This window comes from Acipenser ruthenus, chromosome 12, assembly GCF_902713425.1.
Source record: "Acipenser ruthenus chromosome 12, fAciRut3.2 maternal haplotype, whole genome shotgun sequence".
Classification (NCBI taxonomy): Eukaryota; Metazoa; Chordata; class Actinopteri; order Acipenseriformes; family Acipenseridae; genus Acipenser; species Acipenser ruthenus.
In genome coordinates, this window is record NC_081200.1 from 20808991 (window position 1) to 20834994 (window position 26004).

Genomic DNA, 26004 nt, shown 5'->3' on the forward strand with positions numbered 1-26004 from the left:
TTTTAGCAGACTGAAGCAGGTTCTCTTGCAGTATTTCCCTGTATTTTGCTCCATCCATTCTTCCTTCAATTTTAACAAGATGCACAGTCCCTGCTGATGAAAAGCATCCCCACAGCATGATGCTACCACCACCATACTTCACTGTAGGGATGGTGTGTCTTGAGGCATGGGCAGTGTTAGGTTTGCGCCACACATAGCGCTTTGAGTTTTGGCCAAAAAGCTCTATCTTGGTCTCATCTGACCACAAAACCTTTTCCCACATCGCAGCTGGGTAACTCTCATGCTTTCTGGCAAACTCCAGACGTGCTTTCAGATGGTACTTTTTGAGTAATGGCTTCTTTCTTGCCACCCTCCCATACAGGCCAGTGTTATGCAGAGCTCTTGATATGGTTGACTGGTGCACCATTACTCCACTCCCAGCCACTGAACTCTGTAGCTCCTTCAAAGTGATTGTTGGCCTCTCTGTGGCTTCTCTCACAATTCTTCTTGTTTGAAGTTTGGAGGGACGGCCTTTTCTAGGCAGTGCCTGGGTGGTGTGGTGCTGCTTCCACTTCCTGATTATTGATTCAACTGTGCTCACTGGGATATCCAAACACTAATATTATTTTGTACCCTTTCCCTAATCTATGCATTTGTATTACTTTATCTCTAACTTTTGTAGAATGCTCTTTAGTCTTCATTTTCCTTCAGATTCACAGCCTGATCAATGATCCTTCAACAGTGGGGTTTTTATCCAGAAAATGTGACAGCAACTTTAATGGTTCACAGGTGGAGGCCAATAGTAAGGTAATTGTGTCCTCGTTAGGGCAATTTCTTTCATCGGTGTAAACTGGGAACTTCCACAGCACAGGGGTTGAATACTTATGCAAGCAAGATATTTCAGTTTTTTTATTTTTCTTAAAAATATTTCCCAACATAAAACCAATGTCACCTTACAGTAATTGATTTTGAGTTTCAGTGTTTTAAAATAAAATATCAAACAGAACGAAATTTCAATTTACCATTTGTAATTCAGTAATATGAGAGAATTGGTCAGGGGTCTGAATACTTTTGCAAGGCACTGTGTATGTGTGTATATATATATATATATATACAAACCACAATACATTTGTGTAGCATGTCACACGTACAACTGCCACAGTCAGACCATTTAAATAACAGTATATACATAATACTACAAAACCAGTTATTTAAAGTTACATTAAAACTCACTAAGATAAGAAAGCCATTTTATAAAAGTGTGTTTTTAGTCTTGACTTGAAAACTGTAACAGTCCCAGCTTCCCTGACAAATGAAGGCAGAACATTCCATAATCTGTGATCTCAGAGTGTGGTTTGGAAGATACAGGGTCAGTAACTCCTACAAATAACTAGGTGCTAATCCATTCAGGGCCTTGCAGGTTAACAGCAAAATCTTAAAATCAATTCTATACTGCACATGGAGCCAATGGAAATAATTGGTCTAAGTTTGGCTATATTTCTCAAATGGTAAAAAGATACTTCAGTAACTTTCCTAAATTGAGTCTCAAATAGAAATGCCATTATCTATCGTATTATACCGGTAGATTTATTGTGATCGTCGACCCCTGTGTGGTCAACCAAGTTATCTTAGAAAGAATATTTCTTTGCCCATTTTGTAGTACTTTGCCATACTTCAACTTTCAGGAAGGAAAGGAGGGACGCATTGCATTGTGGCAAATCCTCTCTCTCTCTCTCTCTCCATTATTAACCCTAAGTGATGAGATTGTTTGACTACACGAGCAGGCCTTTACTGGTGGATTATGACCTGGAATTCTGTGGCAGTGTTCAATGGTGTCTTGGGTTTCTGATAATAATGAATAAACGCAGTACAATGTGTAATAAATTAATGAATGTGTGTCTTTGTGTTTGTGTGTTTCCTCTGCAGTGCAGCGGAGCTGAGTGACTTTTTCAAGACGAGCAGCGAGCAGTACCTGGCTCTTGTTTTTGAGGAAGCTTCCTCTTATGTCGGCCGAGAGGTCAGTTTAAATTAATTTCTACTGTAGATACCGTGGATCAAAGGTTCCTAACCTATGGCTTGGACCTAACTAAACTACGATACTGCCACACTGCGCACAAAAATGAAGCAGTGGGTGCTCTGTTCACAAAGCTAATTATATGCACAAATAAAGCAAGCTAAATGATAACATTTGCAAGTTGTCACATTGCGTGGAAAAGGCCACTTTTATATTATGGCGAGCATCTGTCTCTCCGGGATAATAGATCTACTTCCCGGTGCGTTTTCAACAGGGCATTCAATACCAGCTGTAAACACCAATATCCCACCAATTGCTGCACAGCTGTCTGATGCTAAATAATGTAGTGTGCACAATAATTTAATAAAAAACTAGCTCCATGGGCTATAAAGTTAAACAAATACTTTGTAGACAGCTGTTTAATATTCTTTATCAATATATTCTTTATCAATGTAAATGCTGTACATGGTCATTTTCTTTTTTTTGTTTGTTTTACAAAACAAACATTTAATTTATTTTGAAGTAAATTAAACGATGTTTGTGGGATACCACTCCCTACCCAACATTCAGATAACAAGCTCATTATTATTAGTAGTCGTAGTCATCGTAGTAGTGTAGCAGTATTGTTGTTGCAAACTTTAAATAACCAGTAGACTATAAATATATAACCTGCTTCAATATTTGACATAGTTGTTAAATTGGATTAATTTATTATTATTATTATTATTATTATTATTATTATTATTATTATTATTATTATTATTATTATTTATTTCTTAGCAGATGCCCTTATCCAGGGCGACTTACAATTGTTACAAGATATGACATTATTTCACATTATACATTCTTTCACATTATACAGATATCACATTATTATTTATCTATTGAAATACTTCATACCACCACCCCCGGATCATGGCCCACCCACTTTTAGAAAGAACATAAGAACATAAAAAATGTTTACAAACAAAAGGAGGCCATTCAGCCCATCTTGCTCGTTTGGTTGTTAGTAGCTTATTGATCCCAGAATCTCATCAAGCAGCTTCTTGAAGGATCCCAGGCTGTCAGCTTGAACAACATTACTGGGGAGTTGGTTCCAGACCCTCACAATTCTCTGTGTAAAAAAGTGTCTCCTATTTCTGTTCTGAATGCCCCTTTATCGAATCTCCATTTGTGACCCCTGGTCCTTGTTTCTTTTTTCAGGTCAAAAAAGTCCCCTGGATCGACATTGTCAATACCTTTTAGAATTTTGAATGCTTGAATCAGATCACCGCGTAGTCTTCTTTGTTCAAGACTGAACAGGTTCAATTATTTTAGCCTGTCTGCATACAACATGCCTTTTAAACCCGGGATAATTCTGGTTGCTCTTCTTTGCACTCTTTCTAGAGCAGCAATATCCTATTGTTTAGATGAAGACATTTCTGAGTCAACATAAACTCCTAGGTCTTTTTCATAGATTCCTTCTTCAATTTCAGTATCTCCCATATGATATTTATAATGCACATTTGTATTGCCTGCGTGCGGTACCTTACACTTTTCTCTATTAAATGTCATTTGCCATGTGTCTGCCCAGTTCTGAATGCTGTCTAGATCATTTTGAATGACCTTTGCTGCTGCAACAGTGTTTGCCGCGCCTCCTATTTTTGTGTCTGCAAATTTAACAAGTTTGCTTACTATACCAGAATCTAAATCATTAATGTAGATTAGGAATAGCAGAGGACCTAATACTGATCCCTGTGGTACACCACTGGTTACCTCACTCCATTTTGAGGTTTCTCCTCTAATCAGTACTTTCTGTTTTCTACCTGTTAACCACTCCCTAATCCATGTGCATGCATTTCCTTGAATCCCTACTGCGTTCAGTTTGAGAATTAATCTTTTATGCGGGACTAAGTAAACCATGTTGTATACTTTGCAATTATCCATTGTCAATGTTGCATCATCAAAAAGTCAAGCAGGTTAGTTAGACACGATCTCCTTTTCCTAAAACCATGCTGACTGTCTCCCAGGATATTGTTACCATATAGGTAATTTTCCATTTTAGATCTTATTATAGTTTCCATAAGTTTACATATAATAGAAGTCAGGCTTACTGGTCTGTAGTTACCTGGTTCGGTTTTGTCTCCCTTTTTGTGGATCGGTATTACATTTGCTATTTTCCAGTCTGTCGGTACAACCCCTGTGTCAAGAGACTGTTGCATGATCTTGGTTAGCGTTTTGTAAATAACTTCTTTCATTTCTTTGAGTACTATTGGGAGGATCTCATCTGGCCCAGGGGATTTGTTTATTTTAAGAGCTCCTAGTCCCTTTAACACTTCTGTCTCTGTTATTTAAAACTGGATAGGAACAGGTCGACATGTGGGGCATGTTGTCTGTGTCCTCCTTTGTAAAAACCTGTGAAAAGTAATCATTTAACATATTTGCTATTGTTTTTTCTTCGTCTATGATTTTGCCATTTGTGTCTTAGACATTTAACCTCCTCTTTGAATGTTCTCTTGCTCTTATAATATTGGAAAAACAATTTAGAATTGGTTTTAGCCCCCTTAGCAATGCTCATTTCTATCTCTCTCTTGGCCTTTCTAACTTCCTTTTTGACTTGTGTTTGCAGTTCCAAGTACTCTTTCTGTGTACTTTGTTTTTGGTCCCTTTTAAACGTTCTGTAAAGTGCATTTTTTTCGTTGAATATTTTTTTTAATTGATCTATTAAACCATTTTGGCCATTTTGTTTTAGATTTAGATTTGTCTACTTTTGGGATGTAATTGTTTTGCGCCTCTAGTACTACATTTTTGAAAAACAGCCATCCTTTTTCGGTGGATGTTTTCTCTATTTTACTCCAATCTACTTCTGTTAGTCTCTGTTTCATACCTTCATAGTTTGCTTTTCTAAAATTGTAAACCTTAGCTTTAGTCATTACTTTTTGGGTTTTAAAAATCACTTCAAATGAGACCATGTTGTGGTCTGAGTTTGCCAATGGCTCTCTGACCTCTGTTTTAGTTATTCTGTCTTCGTTATTTGAAAAGACTAAATCAAGGCATGCCTCCTCTCTAGTTGGTGCCTTGACAAATTGCGTTAGAAAGCAGTCATTGGTCATTTCCACCATTTCAATTTCGTCTGTCGTGCTCCCCACCGGGTTTTCCCATTTAATATGGGGGAAGTTGAAATTCCCCATTAGTATGGCTTCTCCTTTTCTACACGCATTTCTAATGTCATTTATAACAGATTATTTTGCTTGGCGTCTGAATTTGGCTGTCTATAGCATGCTCTTATTATTATGCCCAACAGGGCGGTAGAAAGCCCTACTGTGTAAATGTAATTATTTATTTTTAGAACGGGTTTTCCCCCTCCGCCCATGTGTTATTTTGTATTTGTTTTGTATTATTATTATTATCGTTATGGATCTATGTATTTATATGGCGGCGTAGCCGTGCATTTTCTTTTGTTTATTTTAAAACGTGTTCTGGCAGAGGCGAGGTTGGTGCTCGTCCTCTGCCTGGAATAATTGATAAACTCGTGCAGATTGTGCTGAGGCTGACCTATTTTAGTGTTGTTGATTTTGTTTTGTTACATGTTTTATTTTGCTCTACGTGTTTTCTTTTTGTAAAAACCTTTTATTTATTTTTTTGATTTAAGAAACGGCACACAGCGCCAGCAATAACAGCGCCAGCAATAACATCTGCCTGTGTGTTTTCCCTGCATCTCTGACCTGACGTCAGACGACTCAGCCAGCCTGCCACACGTGGTGTCCATAGTGGGATACAGCGCCTTCAGAAGACTCAGGCCATACAGGGTACCACAGTTTTTGTTTTTTTATTGTGATTGTTTTTGGAGGAGGAAGAAAATGGGAAGGAGGCAGCTGCAACAACAACAGCAGCAGCTGAGCAAGAGGTGGTGGTCCCGGGTGCCAACTCGGTTTGGGCTCCCGGACTGGGCAGCCGAACAGGAGCAGTGGAGGATGGAAGGGGCTCCCAAGTGTGGCGCCTGTGGCGAGGACTGCCCTTACGGGGACCCCCAGTATGAAGAGGCATGGAACCAGGGTCTGGTGGGGGACGCTGCAGAGTGGTTCTGGGTAGTGGACCAGACCCGGCCACGTCCTGTGCCTGAGAGGGAGGAGTCCGAACGTCCTGCGCCTGAGAGGGAGGAGCCCGAACGCCCTGCGCCTGAGAGGGAGGAGCCCGAACGCCCTGCGCCTGAGAGGGAGGAGCCCGAACGCCCTGCGCCTGAGTGGGAGGAGCCCGAACGTCCTGCGCCTGAGGGGGAGGAGCCCGAATGTCCTGCGCCTGAGAGGGAGGAGCCCGAACGTCCTGCGCCTGAGAGGGAGGAGCCCGAACGTCCTGCGCCTGAGAGGGAGGAGCCCGAACGTCCTGCGCCTGAGGGGGAGGAGCCCGAATGTCCTGCGCCTGAGAGGGAGGAGCCCGAACGTCCTGCGCCTGAGAGGGAGGAGCCCGAACGTCCTGCGCCTGAGAGGGAGGAGCCCGAACGTCCTGCGCCTGAGAGGGAGGAGCCCGAACGTCCTGCGCCTGAGAGGGAGGAGCCCGAACGTCCTGCGCCTGAGAGGGAGGAGCCCGAACGTCCTGCGCCTGAGAGGGAGGACTCCGAACGTCCTGCGCCTGAGAGGGAGGAGCTTGAACGTCCTGCGCCTGAGAGGGGGGAGTCGGTGCGTCCACAGCCCAAGAGGGGGGAGTCAGTGCGTCCACAGCCCAAGCTTTTGACAAAGTCCTGCATAAAAGATTAATCCTCAAACTGAACGCAGTAGGGATTCAAGGAAATGCATGCACATGGATTAGGGAGTGGTTAACAGGTAGAAAACAGAAAGTACTGATTAGAGGAGAAACCTCAAAATGGAGTGAGGTAACCAGTGGTGTACCACAGGGATCAGTATTAGGTCCTCTGCTATTCCTAATCTACATTAATGATTTAGATTCTGGTATAGTAAGCAAACTTGTTAAATTTGCAGATGACACAAAAATAGGAGGAGTGGCAAACACTGTTGCAGCAGCAAAGGTCATTCAAAATTATCTAGACAGTATTCAGAACTGGGCACACACATGGCAAATGACTGTGTGTCGTTCCCATCTCCACTCTCTGTAGGGGAGTTGCCAGCCACGAAGAAGGGGGGAGAGGTCAGGAGACCAGCTCCCCCAGCTGCACTTTTGCTGCCGGAGATCGAGTGGCCGGAGCCCCAAAAAGGACAAGAAGGACCTAGATTGTGGCTGAGGCTGACCTATTTTAGTGTTCGTGATTTTGTTTTGTTTACATGTTTTATTTTTAATAAACGGCGCACAGCGCCAGCAATAACATCTGCCTGCGTGTTTTCCCTGCATCTCTGGCCTGACGTCATACGACTCAGCCTGCCTGCCACATGCCCTTTGAATTTTTGTACATTATTCTGACCCATATTGATTCGGCATTGTTTTCTTTGTCCAGAATTAACACCTGGGCTTCAAGACTGTTTCTTATGTATAGCGCTACCCCTCCGCCTCTTCTGTCCTGCCTGTCTTTCCTATACAGTGTGTACCCACTAATATTATATTCGTCTCCATCAGACAACCAAGTTTCTGTAACATTGTAGTTCCTTGTTAGTGCAGTAGCTTCAAGTTCTAACATTTTGTTTCTGAGACTTCTAGCATTTAGATAAATACATTTAATAGCTGTCGTTCCTGAGTTGTTGCCTTTGTTTTTGATGTGGTCTCCCTTCTGTTTTTTTGTTTTCTCCCCCCTGTTTTTTGTTTTCTCCCCCCTTCCTTTCTAGTAGAAATGCTTCTGGACCGCCTCAAGGATCCTTTCTCCGAGTAGATTGGTTCCCTTTTTGTTTAAGTGCAGTCTGTCCCACCTATATAGATAGTCAATAAAATTACCTTTTTATCAACTTCAAACCAAACATCCATCTATCTATCTATCATGTTTTTTTCCAGGGGTTAATTTGTAAACAAAAAGGTTTCGGATCTTATCATTATGGAGGAGGGATAGCATTTTTGTTTCTAGATGTAATCACTGATGTTGATTTGCAGTAACTTCCATATGTGCTTCAAATTTTCATCTGCTTGAAGGTTTTGTGCTTTATTATTGGTTTTGGCAGCCACACACTCACTTTTTAATATAATTTTTAGGGTTGAGTGATACCAGTAGTGGGCCATCTTATCTGATTAACAGGAACAAGCAGCACTAGTTTTTTGACTGTTTTTGCCATTCTGGTTGTGAAAAACACATGTAATTGTCTTACTCTTGTAAAACTAGTAGTTTTTATATTGTATATATTCTTTTTTGCAACAAAAAACAAGTTTTATTGTGTTTTTTTTGTACAGTTCATTAGCAAACTATAATTGTAAACTGTCAGACAAGATAGTACGTAAAAAGATATTGTCCAGCACAAATTAACCTCTGCACTTATCTATCTATAATATGTTACTTTCTATCTAAAAGGGATGGAAAAAATTGTGTCAAAAGGGCAAGCAGCCAGGGGTGCTCTGATTTATATTGTCACGTGATGTGACATGTGATCCACTTGACCACTAAAGATCTGTGACAGTTGTCATTTAATCAGTATATGCTGTGTGAGTTGTGTAACTATTTGCGTGCTACTTATTAGCAACTACGATGGGGAAAGCAGTAGGATTTCAGTGACTTCACAAGGGGCTTGATAGTGGGTGCCACAGCAACTGGCTCACTCCTGATCGCAGTGCCTCACTCCTGATCTCAGTGGATCAATCCTGATCGATGTTCCTCACTTCTGATCGCATTGCCTCAGTCCTGATCGCTTTGCCTCAGTCCTGATCGCACTGGCTCACTCCTGATCTCAATGAATCAATCCTGATCAATGTGCCTCACTCCTGATCGACGTGCCTCACTCCTGATCGCATTGCCTCAGTCCTGATTGCACTGGCTCACTCCTGATCGCACTGCCTCCTCACTCCTGATTAGTGTGCCTCAATCGTACTGCAGGCTGCATGTGATACCATTGACACCAAGACCAGGGCTGTGGGGAATGCTGCCACTGTGAGGAGGTGCTTTCAAATCAAGGGATCTACGCTCACAGCAGACACACAATCCAAGTTGCTGGAGTTACCTTTTCAAGGTGATCTCCTCTTGGCTGGTCTGAAGGACTCCCCGTCCCATATAAAGGAGGCGAGCTGTTCGGCAGCTGGGAGAGGTGCACCCCTCAGTTGGGGGTTTTACAGCAGGCACATGGATATCTTTCTATCTAATTTCTTTTCATACCTCTGCAGAGGATATTAATGCTATGTGTGTGTAGCAGGTAATCCCCACTGTAGAGGATGTTAATGCTATACGTGTTGTGACAAGGTCACTGCTGTACCTTGCAATAACCAGACTAAAAAGTAGTGTTTTGTAAGCCACATGGCGTGTTTATTATTTACACAGTGCAAAAACCCAGCTTCCCCAATATGCACCCTGGATATTGAGCTGCTGTCTCTTTAAATGAATGTCCCAGGAAACTCAAGAACTTTAGTATTTGGGTTACCAGGCCCCCTTGTGGTAACGGATGATATAATGTTCCTAGTGACTGTATTTAACTTGCATGCCTCCCAGTGGGCCATCCAGGAACACTGACTTCTTTCAGTCCCTCCACGCAAGTAATTCACATTTATAGTCACTGGTTTAATGTTCCTCATAGTTTGTGATGGAGCAGATTCCATTGTCCATCACTACCGTGAAACACTGACTGTTTTAAACCTGCCACGCAGTTTACTATGTATACTGTCCCTTTAAAATGCGTATTCATAACATCGACAATTTGAAAAGGTTTGCTGTTGATTGCCAAAAAAAACAAAACAAAACAACATTCTGTATAAAATAAATGTGAATAATAATGTCTGTTATTTACTTACCTGGGCGTCCGGAAAGTCGGGATGCTGACGACCTGTGAAAAGAAATAAAACAATATTAGTAACACAACTGTTGTATTTATTTATTTATTTACTTGAAAGCTGTTCTAGACAAAAAGCAGCATTCGTGTGGCACTCAGCACTTCTCAAGTTTGCAAGTTTGCACTTTAACCTTGTCTCCTGATGCCTTTCTGCTCGAAACACCAGCCGCCCGATCACACAACCTTTTTGCAGAAGTTGCAGAAGTTAATTGTATCTTTCCTTCTTTCCACAGCTTCTTGTGCAATAAAACAGACCAATAAAACTCCTCTAAACAGTCTAATCCTTGTCCTGTGATTTTTTTAAATGTATTTTTCTTCTTGCGCACTGACACACAAACCAAACTTGCATTAAAAATACAAACTGTATAAATGTGAGGTTCAGCGTGGTACTCACACTGTGTTGATAACCTGACTGGTTCTGTGTCCCTTCTGTGGCGCTGCAGCTCCTGGTCGCCTCCAGGAGACTGGACAAGAGTCTTCACTTGTCCAGTCTCCTGGCTGAACACGATCCACATGCTGTCCTTTGGGCTTGTTTAAAACTGCCCCCGCAGTTAGAATTCTTATTTTTATTTTTCAGCTGCTACAAGAATTAATTTGCCCTTCTATTTCTTTAACAAACAAAACAATGTACTTTTGGTTTTGAATTTACTTTCTGTTTCCAATTCTCACGTCGGCTAAAGTAAAACAATAAAATGTTCTATTAAATTCTATATTCCTTTATGAAGATTTCTCACTGGTATGTTTTACTGTAACACATGCAATCATTCCAGCACTTCCTGGTTCGCCCCCATTGTGGCTTGTCCAGCTTTCTTATATTTCCCTAGGTGGCTGGACTTCCTGCCCCATAGCCCAATCGCTGTCTGGCTGTCACAAGAGCTCAATCACTCACCACTGCCTTTTTCCACACAGTGGCCATTAGTGGTGAAAACAAATATTGACAGACATAAAATAAAACAAAACAAACCTGACCTAGCATCCCATAAATTACACTAGATCTGAGGTTTCAAAACCTAACCTTATCATTTTGTAGTGTCCTTCAACGGCTTTGCCACAGTGTGTAGCAGGTAATCCCCACTGCAAAGGATATTAATGCTGTGTGTGTGTGTGTGTAGCAGGAAATCCCCACTGCAGAGGATATTAATGCTGTGTGTTTGTGTGTGATGTATTTTTAGGTTGTATTTTGTCTTGAATTGCTTAGGCTACTTGATATTTTAATGGATGTTCAAAGTGAGTTTCAGGACTTGAAAGCCCCATTCGATTTAGACGGCATCTAGCATAGGATTGAGTGCTGTACTTGTGGAGTACATAATTACATAGAAAACTGCGTACCCCACTTCTTCACAGTCTTTTTCAATGCAGATCGCATTGGTATTAAAGTGTCATTTTAGATAAGTAGTGGAAACACGTACATCAATTTTCTTACAAAATAAAAATCGATGAGGGTATACCATTATCCTTGATGGTTTTAAATACTAATTTGTAATGAATTTTAGCAAACAAAGAATTCTGTCACTACCGTTTACAAGAAATCCCATAAAGTTGTGGCTTCCTGTGTTTAGCTCTTGTTAATGTGTGGTATTCCTGTCTGTCTCCAGGTGACCATGGACCTGCTTCAGTATGAGAAGATCGCTGTGCGCAGGGTCCTGCGCTCTGAAGAGGCTCTGGTCTCCAAGCTGGGAGTCACACACTTTCCATCCTGCTACCTCCACTTCCCCAATGGGACTTTCTCCCGGCTCAGCGTGTAAGTGACGTAGCGGGGTAGAACATGAGGTAGAAACAGTTCCAAAGCACTGCTCCCTAGCAACACCACATTGGCACTATATCTTCTGCAAAGGCAAAGGCAAAGACAATCTGTCCAAAATTAATACTTAACTGTATTAAACCAGAAAAGGCAGCTTAGTTTCCTGCTAATTTTATACTGTTAATATATTCTCTCAGAAAATGTGCTTAACTAATAAAAAAAAAACATATACTCAATTTAACCCTGGCTGACAACAAATAAAAACTGGCTTGTGGTGCAGGAGGGCAGGGCTTTTCTTGCCTGTTTAACCCCAATGACTTCTCACTTTATATTAAAATGTACAGCTATCCGTTAATAGATAATGATTCCCTCTTAAAAGTATCTACCACTATAGAAAGACAGGTGGAATACTTGTTCAGCATTTTACCTCCAAAAATAAGGTTCTCTAACAGTAACTGTCGAGACTAATCTGATGGACATTAACCCTTTGCGGTCCATTTATTAATTGCGTGTCAGGCACGCCAGGTCTAATTAATTTTCACACGCGCAGTTAATTTTAGACGCGCTGTTTAAAAGTATTTTTTTTCACAGTCAAACGGGTTTAAATGGCCCTGCATACCAACAAAGCACTCACTAGGCATCTCCAGCCCCGCCCCACCCTTTCGTTTGCTATAGTGTTCACCTATGTAAGAAATAAATAATAATAATAATAATAGTCGTACATACCGATCGATCATCTCCGGATCACTCGTTTTATCAACAAACTCCTCAATAATACAATCCCAGTCATTATTTTATTACTATAACATCTCAAAAAAGCTCTGCAAATGTCTGTGTTTTCTGTGCGCTGATTCAGTCAGCCAACTTGTTTACTTCAGACCGCCCCCGTTATCTGATACCTGATACCATGTATGACTAATCATGAGATACGCCTTTTATTTAAAAAAAAAAAAAAAATTTCGACTTGTCTCGGCTCCTGTCGCTCCCACTCGGCAATTGAATGGTTTTCTCGGCGTTTTCCGGTGAAAAAACGACTAGACACCCGTTTATTGCGTTGCTATAATGATGTCGGACCCAGTCTGACAAAGGACCTGTGAGGAATAATTGCAATGTCGGACCCAGTCCGACAATGGACCGCAAAGGGTTAAGTGTGATACTAAGATATTAAAATAATTATAGTTAATGAAATAGCTGCATACCGCAATGCACATCCATGCATTATATAGATCTCAAATGTGCAGTTAAAAAAAAACAAAACATGTTTTACTAAACATGTATTTTCATTTTAAAACATGATACCTGGTATTACACTAGGTTAAAGAAATCTCTGTTTGCAAGACATGCTTTTAGACTGTCTTGCACTTCCTAGGTCATTTCACCTAGAAATTGAAATTGTCCCCACCCCTTCGCTAGCTTCTTTCCTGTCAATAACCAATCAACTTCTCCCCCTCTTTACTGACATGCTTTCAGACAGTATATTGCTTCGACCCAGAAGACACTGCTGGGGTTGTATGACCAAGGAAGTGAAGCAGTAACAACTTCCTGGAAGGCAAAGCAAGCAAACTAGGAACTTTAAAATATAAATACGTTTGCTATAACGTGTATAAAAATACATGTTTGCTATAACACATGTACAAAAATGTATGTTTGCTATAACACGTATACAAAAATACATGTCTGCTATAACACGTGTATAAAAATACATGTTTGCTATAACACGTGTATAAAAATACATGTTTGCTATAACACGTGTATAAAAATACATGTTTGCTATAACATGTATACAAAAATGCATGTTAGCTATAACACGTGTATAAAAATACATGTCCTATAACGTGTATAAAAATACATGCTTGCTATAACACGTGTTTCACATTTGAGACCCATGTAGCTAATGGAAGTGCAAAGTGGGTTTGATTAATGGAATTATTTTGCTAGCAACAATTAATAAAAAAGGCAGCAATGTCCCACCCCAGAGTACCACAACCCAGGTTTTCATTTTTTGTTATTCCTATATATATCCAGTTTTTTTTTTCTTCACATGTTGGCATCATTATGAGTAAAACAATTATTGTGCTAGCAACAATTAATAAAAAAGGCAGCAATGTTTTTCTATTTTCCATACTTCTATATCTTCTACAAAGGTAAAGGCAAAGACAATCTGTCCAAAAGGGGTAGCGGAGGGGTAGCGCTATACATAAGAAATAGTCTTGAAGCCCAGGTGTTAAATCTGGACAAAGAAAACAATGCCGAATCAATATGGGTCAGAATAATGGACAAAAATTCAAAGGGCATAATAACCGGAGCATGCTATAGACAGCCAAATTCAGCCGCCAAGCAAAATAATCTGTTATACAATGACATTAGAAATGCGTGTAGCAAAGGAGAAGCCATACTAATGGGGGATTTCAACTTCCCCCATATAAAATGGGAGAACCCGGTGGGGAGCACGACGGACAAAATTGAAATGGTGGAAATGACAAATGACTGCTTCCTAACGCAATTTGTAAAGGCACCGACTGAGGGGAGGCATGCCTTGATTTAGTTTTTTCAAATAACAAAGACAGAATAACTAAAACAGAGGTCAGAGAGCCATTGGCAAACTCAGAGCACAACATGGTCTCATTTGAAGTGTTTTTTTAAAACCCCAAAAGTAATGACTAAAGCTAAGGTTTACAATTTTAGAAAAGCAAACTATATATGAAACAGACTAAAAGAAGTAGATTGGAGTAAAATAGAGAAAACATCCACAGAAAAAGGATGGCTGAATTTTAAAAATGTAGTACTAGAGGCGCAAAACAATTACATCCCAAAAGTAGACAAATCTAAATCTAAAACAAAATAAGAACATAAAGTTTACAAACGAGAGGAGGCCATTCAGCCCATCTTGCTCGTTTGGTTGTTATTAGTTTATTGATCCCAGAATCTCATCAAGCAGCTTCTTGAAGGATCCCAGGGTGTCAGCTTCAACAACATTGGCCAAAATGGTTTAATAGATCAATTTAAAAAAATATTCAGCGAAAAAAAGCACTTTACAGAGCATTTAAAAGGGACCAAAAACAAAGTACACAGAAAGAGTACTTGCAAGAGAGAGATATAAATCAATACTGCTAAGGGGGCTAAAACCAATTCCAAAATGTTTTTCCAATATTATAACAGCAAGAGAACATTCAAAGAGGAGGTTAAATGTCTAAGACACAAATGGCAAAATCATAGACGAAGAGAAAACAATAGCAAATATGTTAAATGATTACTTTTCACAGGTTTTTACAAAGGAGGAAACAGACAACATGCCCCACATGTCGACCTGTTCCTATCCAGTTTTAAATAACAGAGGCAGAAGTGTTAAAGGGACTAGGAGCTCTTAAAATAAACAAATCCCCTGGGCCGGATAAGATCCTCCCAATAGTACTCAACGAAATGAAAGTTATTTACAAAACGCTAACCAAGATCATGCAACAGTCTCTTGACACAGGGGTTGTACCGACAGACTGGAAAATAGCAAATGTAATACCGATCCACAAAAAGGGAGACAAAACCGAACCAGGTAACTACAGACCAATAAGCCTGACTTCTATTATATGTAAACTTATGGAAACTATAATAAGATCTAAAATGGAAAATTACCTATATGGTAACAATATCCTGGGAGACAGTCAGCATGGTTTTAGGAAAAGGAGATCGTGTCTAACTAACCTGCTTGACTTTTTTGAAGATGCAACATTGAAAATGGATAATTGCAAAGCATACAGCATGGTTTATTTAGATTTCCAGAAAGCTTTTGACAAAGTCCCGCATAAAAGATTAATTCTCAAACTGAACGCAGTAGGGATTCAAGGAAATGCATGCACATGGATTAGGGAGTGGTTAACAGGTAGAAAACAGAAAGTACTGATTAGAGGAGAAACCTCAACATGGAGAGAGGTAACCAGTGGTGTACCACAGGGATCAGTATTAGGTCCTCTGCTATTCCTAATCTATATTAATGATTTAGATTCTAGTATAGTAAGCAAACTTGTTAAATTTGCAGACGACACAAAAATAGGAGGAGTGGCAAACACTGTTGCAGCAGCAGCAAAGGTCATTCAAAATGATCCAGACAGCATTCAGAACTGGGCAGACACATGGCAAATGACATTTAATAGAGAAAAGTGTAAAGTATTGCACGCAGGCAATAAAAATGTGCATTATAAATATCATATGGGAGATACTGAAATTGAAGAAGGGAACTATGAAAAAGACCTAGGATTTCATGTTGACTCAGAAATGTCTTCATCTAGACAATGTGGGGAAGCTATAAAAAAGGCCAATAAGATGCTCAGATATATTGTGAGAAGTGTTGTATTTAAATCAAGGGAAGTAATGTTAAAACTTTATAATGCATTAGTAAGACCTCACCTAGAATATTGTGTTCAGTTCTGGTCACCTCGTTACAAAAAGGATATTGCTGCTCTAGAAAGAGTGCAAAGAAGAGCAACCAGAATTATCCCGGGTTTAAAAGGCATGTCGTATGCAGACTGGCTAAAAGAATTGAATCTATTCGGTCTTGAACAAAGAAGACTACGCGGTGATCTGATTCAAGCATTCAAAATCCTAAAAGGTATAGACAGTGTCGACCCAGGGGACTTTTTTGACCTGAAAAAAGAAAGAAGGACCAGGGGTCACAAATGGAGATTAGATAAAGGGGCATTCAGAACTGAAAATAGGAGGCACTTTTTTACACAGAGAATTGTGAGGGTATGGAACCAACTCCCCAGTAATGTTGTTGAAGCTGACACCCTGGGATCCTTCATGAAGCTGCTTGATGAGATTCTGAGATGAATAAGCTACTAACAACCAAACGAGCAAGACTAACAAGCAACATGGAACCCGAGGGGAGGGGGAGTACCACCGACTTGTGGTCTGAAATTGGGTTAGAGCAGGTTTTTAACTTTAGAATGTCCAGAATTGAGTTTGAAAACCTCCTGAACATCGTGGGACAGAGAAATACTTGGTAACGGAAATCCATCGAGCATGAACAAAGGGTAGCAATGTGCCTAGGGTACAGGTATATGGCAATATAAATGATCCATTACAGAAAACTACTTTTTTATTGAGATGGTGCCAGTGGAATATAAAAAAATGTATGTACATTTGTATGGTTAATTTGTAAAATCTGTAAATTTCTAGACCGGTAAATGTACACATTTACTAAATTTATAAAATAACCACAGAACTGCGGTAAATGTATTTACCAGCACATTGATCAATATTTTACACAAGCTAAGAAATATTAGCATTTAGAGTGCAGCCATTTTTTTAGGTGGATTTATAAATAAAGTAACGTCAGGAATGGAAAAAATATGTTTATGCATGTGTGATTTCTATGACTGTTTATAGGGACATATTAACTAATTTATTTTTCTTAAGCATTAGCTGCCGCCGCCTTCTTTATAAAATATACCCTGCAACATTCAAACATCTTAATATGTGTGCTTTATTTCTTGTATTTCTTGTGCTGTTTATCATGCAGTACTGGGTGGTCTTGCACTGCTAGCATGAGACGCTCGCCCATCTTGCCTGTGATCACAGCAATTTATGGCATGATAATGGGCATGAAGATGGGGCTGCATAAGGAGATTGACGTTATAGTGTGAATACAAAAATCACTGCAAAAAACTGGGCAAAAACAATGCAACGAATAAACACTGGAGTGTGAATGTCTCTTTAAAGAGCTTCCATCTGAGTTCAGGAGCCTGCCAGAGCCATTTGTAATGTAGGCTAGCAGTACACATCAGTGGTGTAGATGGCACTGGCAGTGAAACATTGACTGATCTAACCTACATTACATACATCTGGAACTAGAACTGGAGAAAAGCGCCTGAATTCGTAGTCAAAGCACCTCAACCCAGAAAACAACTCTTAATTATTGTAAATAACATGAGAAGATAAGGGGACAGCAAAAAAAGGCAAAACACACAAACATTACATTGAATAAGTCCTTCATTGAATTCAATTGAAATGTGTTTGAAGCTATATAAAGTATCCCATTACCCATGATAAAAAAGTAAGTTATATTGTTCTGGTAAATCTTTGTTAAGTATTACAAGAAAAAACAAGCAACAGTGAAATGTTGATATAAGATTAAGCACAGTAAAATGTTTTCTATATTTCAGGAAGCTGCAGCAGTTTGGACTGTCTTTGTTGTATCTGTAATTTAATAAACAGTGCTGTCAAATCCTGATTGCTTCATAGGAGAAGATAACAAATGACATTATATGAATTCTATTGTAAACTGTATTGTGAGAGAGGGCAGTTATAAGGATTATACTCATCATTGCTTTCTGAAGCAGACCGTTGAATAAACATCCTGAGGTACTCACTGCAGTTCCCGTCTGTATCTGTATTTTAAACTAGGTTTGCTTTGAAATCTCACAAGCCAAACAAGATCAAAACAGGGCCCCACATTACCAGAAGTGTGTGTATTTGATTCTCATGATGTATTAATAGAAGTGTTTTCCTTTCCCAGACATGTGGAGGCACGCTCGTTTTACATATACTCTCTGCGGATGCTGCCGGGGGTGGAGCGGGGAGGATACAAGCCAGTCATGTCTCTGGCACCTGAGAGGAACACCACGGCTGATGAATGGAGACAGTTTGACAGGTACACCAGGATCCAGATTCATCATCTAAACCATTCATCCAGCTTGAGTTTTACCCCTTATTATCACCCAGGTAGAGATACAACAATTAATCAATTTGATTGGCTTTTATTTTGCAAGTCTCTATTAAACATTCAAAGATCAATTAATTGTTCTTTACATGATATATCACATAGTAATAAATGTATGTATTGTTTGTATAGTGATACAAGACCACAATATAGCTCATTGTAGTTCACCAAGTGGTCCTTGAATGAAGAATAAGTGTTCTTTATAGTTGGTATGAATACATACTCTCCCTAGCAAATTTTTGTGCCTTTTTTAACAAATAGTCCATTATCAAATGGTCATTGGATCTTATTATGCACCATTCAAGTAGCCTATCAGGACCATCACATCACATGCATACCATCACATGCATATCACGATACATATTGCATCATGACACTAGTGTATCATTGCACCCTGTACAATATATCATTATACAGATATGCATGTTTTCAATTGTATTGAAAGGCTCTTGTGAAGACTCTTTTGTTTCCTGCTGTTAAATATTGAAGTGTTCTTCCTGCACTGATTATTGCTCATGTTTACGTGCCCGCTATTCCATTAGAACAGGGGGTTTCTGATTGCACCTGTGACTTTCCTATTCAGGAAGTTGAGTGGGGAAAACAAATCTTCCAGCACAGGTATTGAGTGCTCTGATAGGGCAGAGTATATTTGACAGTGATAAATATGGAAATTGGCTTCAGCAATGTACTAATATAGCCTGCTTGTAACAGCATCAGTGCCCCTTGCTTGTACACCTGTTGTCCAATCTATTGGAATCTGATTCCATAGGGCAGAATTATATTGGTTTTGTTTCAAGACCCATGAGTTCCTGTTTGACACTGCAGGTCGCGAGTGTACATGGCAGATCTGGAGTCCTCTTTGTATTACTCCCTGCGTGTGGAGGTGGGGACTCACAGCACCATCTCAGGGGAGCCACTCAGCGCACTCAAAGCTTACATCACTGTGTTGGTCAAGGTGAGTCAATACTGGAACAACCACACTCATCCCAGGGCTTACACCAGTGAGCCATGATAGGCTGAGGCTAACTGGAATAAAGAACAATTAGGAGAATATGATTGAAGTCTTTAAAATCTTAAAAGGAGTTGACAAAGTTAACCCAAAGTGTAGCCCTGAAACTAGGACTGGAAGTTGGAAATGAAGTGGAGGTAGACTTAGACTTAGATACTTGTTTACACAGTGAGTGGTGAGAAGATGGAACGGGTAGCCATGCTGTTGGTGCTGAATTATTGGGATCCTTTAATACCTGACATAAGAACATAAGAAAGTTTACAAACGAGAGGAGGCCATTCGGCCCATCTTGCTCGTTTGGTTGTTAGTAGCTTATTGATCCCAGAATCTCGTCAAGCAGCTTCTTGAAGGATCCCAGGGTGTCAGCTTCAACAACATTACTGAAGAGTTGGTTCCAGACCCTCACAATTCTCTGTGTAAAAAGTGCCGCCTATTTTCTGTTCTGAATGCCCCTTTTATCTAATCTCCATTTGTGACCTCTGGTCCTTGTTTATTTTTTCAGGTCGAAAAAGTCCCCTGGATCGACATTGTCAATACCTTTTAGAATTTTGAATCCTTGAATCAGATCACCGCGTAGTCTTCTTTGTTCAAGACTGAACAGATTCAATTCTTTTAGCCTGTCTGCATACGACATGCTTTTTAAACCCGGGATGATTCTGGTTGCTCTTCTTTGCACTCTTTCTAGAGCAGCAATATCCTTTTTGTAATGAGGTGACCAGAACTGAACACAATATTCTAGATGAGGTCTTACTAATGCATTGTAAAGTTTTAACATTACTTCCCTTGATTTAAATTCAACACTTTTCACAATATATCCAAGCATCTTGTTGGCATTTTTGATAGCTTCCACACTTTGTCTAGATGAAGACATTTCTGAGTCAACATAAACTCTTAGGTCTTTTTCATAGATTCCTTCTTCAATTTCAGGATAGTGTCCCGCCCCTAATATAAGTGCGCTCTTTTATTACTATTTGTCTTAGTGTTTGCGGCACGGATGTAAAGCCATCGCCATTATTTATTATTGTTTTGTATTTTTTATTTTAAAACCTTAACTAGCTGACAGTCACGCATCCTTACTAAACTTGTGCAGACTATGGCCGAGGGGTAATAAGATAATTAACAGCTAATTAACCCCTCGGCCAGAATATAAAAGCCTGCAGCTGTCTTTGTTCAGGGAAGGGTGCAGAGTAGAGAATGTGTGTGGAGAGGAGGTAGTAAACACAGCGAAATAACAATTGCTAAACGTGCTGGTTAATAAACTAGCACGATACTTGTTATTGTTTATTGTTTGTTTGTTTGGCCAATGTGCCTTTTTGTTTGGTGTTTTGTGTTTGTTAAAATCTTTTATTTTCTATTATTTAATAAACAGGCTGAGCGCCGTTGCGCTTCATTTTTGCCCTGTCATTCCTTGTGCTGAGTCTATGTTTCTAGTCTGACGTCACCACTGCAAGCCATCCTGTTCGCAGTTCCCAACATATTTTTTCTTGTACTGTGTCTGCATGTGCTCTCTGGCTAAGCCTACGGAAATTGACAAGTGGCATCAGGAACTGAAATTGACGTGGCAACTGGTTTTTAAAGGGCGATTGCATTTTAATTTTTTAAAAGAATTTTATCACATAACCAGGGGGCTTAGCACACAGGCCTACCCAAATCTGCGCCTATGTGAATGCCAAGATTAAGTAAATGTATAATTTATTTATTCTTATTTTTATTTTTTTCAAACTGTGCACCCTGAAGGTGAGAGCTCAAGTTTAGGACAAATAATCTATAGAGGAAATGTCGCAGGCTTTAGCCAATCAAAGCAAAGTAGTCATTGTGATGCAATATTTGGGTGGGATCTTCGAATCATGTGCAAGCTGACTAACATCTTGTGAGATGTTTTCATATTCCAACTTTATTTAAAATATGCATGTGACGGGGTACTGCCCGTCTTTATGATCAATGTTGGGACTGGCAGGGAGGGGGTTAAAATTCCTCCCTGCCAGAAAAACATGTGAGAATGTGGCTGGAGCCCTAATTGACTAATCAGTAATTATTGAATAATTGGGCTCCAGCCACAGGGGATAAAAGCCAGGGGAGAGGCCCTGGCTAGGAGAGAGTTGGAGAGTTGTAGAGAGAGTTTTGGAAGGAGAAGGAGTGTTTTGTTTGTGCTGTGTTTTTTTTGTTCCAGTGAAGGCAACGCCCAGCCTGGAAACCTTTATTTTTGTAAGTTTTTGTTTTGTGTGTTTATTTTATGTTTAAATCTTTTTGTTTGGCCCTCGTGCTGATTTATTTTGTATTTTTGTTTATTAAAAACTTTATTTTTGAACTTAGAACTGTCTCTGAGTCTCAAACCTCGGTCCATCCTGTCACAATGCAGTATTTCTATTTTTTTTTAAAAGACAATGGACAGATAATGAAGCCACAAAAGCAACTCGCATATCATCCTCTTCCTCTTCCTCTGAATCTGCAAATTATTAATTTACATCTGCTTCAGCAGTGGAAAAAACATGTCAAAATAAATGTCTGAAGAGAAAATGACCAAATTGACTGGATGATTCATTTTTTGCTTCATATTTGGGAAAGTCAACCAGGGAGCACTTTAATGAAGATTTGAGAGCAATATGGAATCATATTTTACTAGATTGTCAACTTTGCAAATTGAACAGCCGCTTTCAAAATGACACATATAATATGATATGGCCTCATGAAAGCCACGTCTGCATGCTTGCCAACATCGGACACATTCAGCAATAGAGAAAGTCTACTGGCATGTACTTAATGTGGATGAAGCTGAAGTTTTTAGTTTTTGTTCAGCAAGTAAAGCGCAAATCAACTGGGGAAAAATGATCCAACCCTATTTAAGTTTGAGATGACTGGCATTTGATTATCTTTCCAAATATGCACACACTTGAAGGCACTATGAACAGGATTAAGACAGCTGTGCGAGCCTCAATGCTGACAAGTCGCTTGAACATGCTGTCTCTCTTGTCGTTTGAAAGAGACCTGTGCGATTCTCGGTAGTATGAATCTATATTTGCAATATTCAGCAGCAAGCCTCAACGTCTTACCCTGTTACTAACTAGGCAATGGTAAGTCATTTAATAGCTACTAGTTTTATTTAATAATTGCTTGATGTAACATGACTGTGTTCTCGCTGGTTTAGTGACACTGACTGTTTGGCTTTTTAAAGCACATTCACTGTCAATATATGTAATGTATTTTTGTGTCTACTTCAAATATTTTAAATGGATTTACAGTAGAAATATTTGATGTATTCAGGGTTTTAATGGATTTAATTCATTTTTGTAAACTATTTCCTCTGACGTCAGACCTTTGGTCATTGCCCGTCCACCCTAAGTTGGGGCCCATCCAAATTTCCAAGCCTAACTACGCCACTGCACATAACGTGTTGATTCAGTTATGACATTTCTAAAATAAACTAAGCAAAATGTTAGTACAATAGCTGACCTTGTTTTTTTCCCTTCCAAAACTGACAAACAACACACAACAGGCACTGCCTCCCTCATCGATCATGCTTTAGGCCCTGTGAAAATTGCCGTAATTTTCTTTAAAAGGATCGTATTTTGTAAAATGTGCACTGAACTATTTTATACATTGTGTACAGGTTATTTTTATTTTTTAAAACATCAAATATAGAGAGAAATGCACTGACATATTCAAAATTATCCAAATCAACATCAAAGTTATTCAAGCACTTAACAATAGCTTGTGAAACGGTGTTGTAATTAACGCCTTTCTCTTTCGGTGAATACTTGAATCTAAATGCCTGTCAACAGCCGATTATCGGTAGTGATCTACAGTAACGTTGCAGGACGTTCAGAAGAGCTTACCTGCATCGCTGTGTAAAACTGCTGGATACTGCTTTACGTGATCTGCTGCAGACACATTTTTAACCTTTTCTTGTTACAGTGTGTAGTATTTTAATTACCCACCTAGATTGCATATAGTTACCTGACATAATCACTGCACAGCACTATGTGCATGGCAAATAGTACACACAGGCACACAGCAGAGCTGTACAGTTTCGTTAATGTGATTTTTTTTTTTTTGTATTAAATACAAATAATTATGAAATGTATTTTTATAGTTAAGAATATTGTAAAAATCACAGTATTGGGCTAATTTCACGATTTCCACACAGCCCTTGAAATCACGATTTACACAGGGCCTTAATCATGTGTTCCTAGCAAGATCTCTCGATTTGCTGTAAATAATTGTGAAAGCTTATAATACAAAGTTGTTTAATATCATATCAATGTTTACAAATACACAACACACCTGTTTTTATTAGGCTATAATATAAAGCCTATGTTATTGCACACATTTTGTCGTGTTCATTTTTTATTTGTGACCTGCTATTTTGTCTGATTTTAATCTCGTTTTTTAAATGTATGCATTTTATTGCTTGTTTCTTATTTCTGTGATGTCTGTATGGTCTTTATATGTTTTATTGTAAAAGAGCTTTGGGATACTGTATTTTTACTTAAAAGGGCTCATATTGTCCGTTTTTTTATGCTTTCATTTTTATTTCTGCCCTGCAGTTTCATGGTGTTTTTATTACGGCTTAGCATGCAGCAATCATATGTATTCGATTGGACGTATGATATTAGTGTGTATGCTATATTGTGGTCACTTTGAGGACTTGTCTTATTTGAAAGAACTGAAAGAGCTCCTTTGCTAAGACTGCTGTGTCAAAAGATAGTGTGAGAGATGACCTGCAGTGTTCATACCAAGCTTTTTCTATTTTGTGGGCGGAATATCCTCCAGTTTTAAATAACACTGTGTAACAATTTTTTTTTTTTTTTTTTTTGGTTCCTGGGTAGTAAGTGTTATTTCCTAATTGCTTATGCCACAAAAATATAGCTTTTGTGACTATTTTCCAGACCATTCCAGATAGATTCAGTGCTGAATAAACTTGGAGTAACTTCTAGAACTTTCTAGAACTTTCCAGTAATATAAATAGTAGTATAAATACAGGGGCCTTAAGCCCACCAGTTCAGTTTAGTTCCAGCTGCCTAAGTGGATACATATCTGCATTTTTCTGAGATGGCATCAAGGTCATAGGAGACTTCAAAATGGTGGCATTGCTGATGGGTCTCCAAGGCGGTTTTACCAAGTTTCCCTGCTATCTTTGCCTTTGGGACAGCAGGGACACCAAGGCGCACTACCACAGGCGGGACTGGCCACAGCGGAATGAGCTCTGTGGGGGAGGAACAACGTCAAGTGGGAGCCACTGGTGGACCTCCGGAAGGTACTGATGCCACCACTGCACATCAAATTGGGCCTTATGAAACAATTTGTCAGCGCTCTAGATAAGGAATCAGCAGCCTTCCAGTACCTTCAAGACTTCTTCCCTAAGCTGTCTGAGGCAAAGGTCAAAGCCGGTGTCTTCGTCGGACCACCGATATAAAGAAGATCCTGGAGTGCAATGAATTCCCCAAGAAGCTCACTAGTAAGGAGAAAGCGGCTTGGAACAGCTTTGTCGCAGTGGTTCGGTGCTTCCTGGGCAATCACAAGGCCGAAAACTATGTGGAGCTGGTTGAGACTCTGGTGAAGAACTAAGGCACAATGGGCTGTAGGATGTCCCTCAAAGTCCATATCCTTGATGCTCATCTTGATAAATTCAAGGAGAACATGGGAGCGTACTCGGAGGAGCAAGGCGAGCGCTTCCACCAGGATATACTGGACTTTGAACGCCGCTACCAAGGACAGTATAACGAGAACATGATGGGAGACTACATTTGGGGGCTGATTCGTGAAAGTGATTTACAGTATAATCGTAAATCTCGAAAAACTACTCACTTCTAAATCTTTTGTAGTCATTTTTGTATTACTTTAGTATAAATACATGTTAATTTGGATTCATATGTTGTTTTTTTCTGACTTTATGTGAACGAAAAGACACAAATTCGTCCGTTTTCTCATTGGAAATAGGTAAATTTCAAAATATCACTGTCTGGTCACAAAAGCAAAATTTTTGGGGAATAATAGCCATTTTCTATACTTTTGAGGCATAAGCAATTATGAAATAACACTTACTACCCAGGAACAAAAATTGTGTTACATAGTGTAATCATTGTCTAATCCTAAACATTTTTAAACCAGACATTTAGTGTATGTAAAATAGTTTTTTTTTTTTTTTTTGGGGGGGGGGGGGGGGGGCGGGGGGGGACCAGTTAGGAGTGAATAGTCAGATTGTTTTCCACATGGTTTCATGTGGGTACATCCACATCCCACATTAACATTTTTGAAAATCCAGTATTGCATCGATAGCCTTGCAGCCAAATAATATTTCTCAAGAACAGACAAGGATAGTCCGTTGGATTTATATCTTGCACAGGGATAGAGCCCCGTATTTTTCGCAAATATGAAATAAAAAGAAATGTACTGTAACATATAAAACAAAATAAAACTAAATGCAAATTTAAAAATAAATAAAATGAAAAATCATTATAAAGCAAACATAGAAACATAGACATTTTTAAATTGGGAGGTTTATACAAAAAAATACTTTAAATAAATACTGGCAATCGTAGTTGTCAAGGCTTAGCCGTTACCACAGACACGGTCTGATGGGAAATAAAAGCTCTGATTTGCACTTGCGCAGATGTATAATTTGGAGCGAGTTGTTTGAGAATAAAAATTGTGATGGAAGAGAAGACA

The 26004-nt window shown here is 39.4% G+C and overlaps 1 protein-coding gene across 3 annotated transcripts in view; it reads left to right on the top strand.

Annotated features, from left to right (window-relative positions):
- The window catches only part of LOC117416548 (sulfhydryl oxidase 1-like), a 100001-nt gene that overhangs the window by 56394 nt on the left and 17603 nt on the right, over positions 1-26004 (top strand). For all 3 annotated transcript variants that reach the window (XM_059034678.1, XM_034027689.3, XM_034027690.3), the window contains exons 5-8: positions 1906-1996; positions 11472-11617; positions 18126-18260; positions 19155-19284. In XM_059034678.1, coding sequence (XP_058890661.1) covers positions 1906-1996; positions 11472-11617; positions 18126-18260; positions 19155-19284 — 502 coding nt within the window. The remainder of the gene's footprint in view (positions 1-1905; positions 1997-11471; positions 11618-18125; positions 18261-19154; positions 19285-26004) is intronic.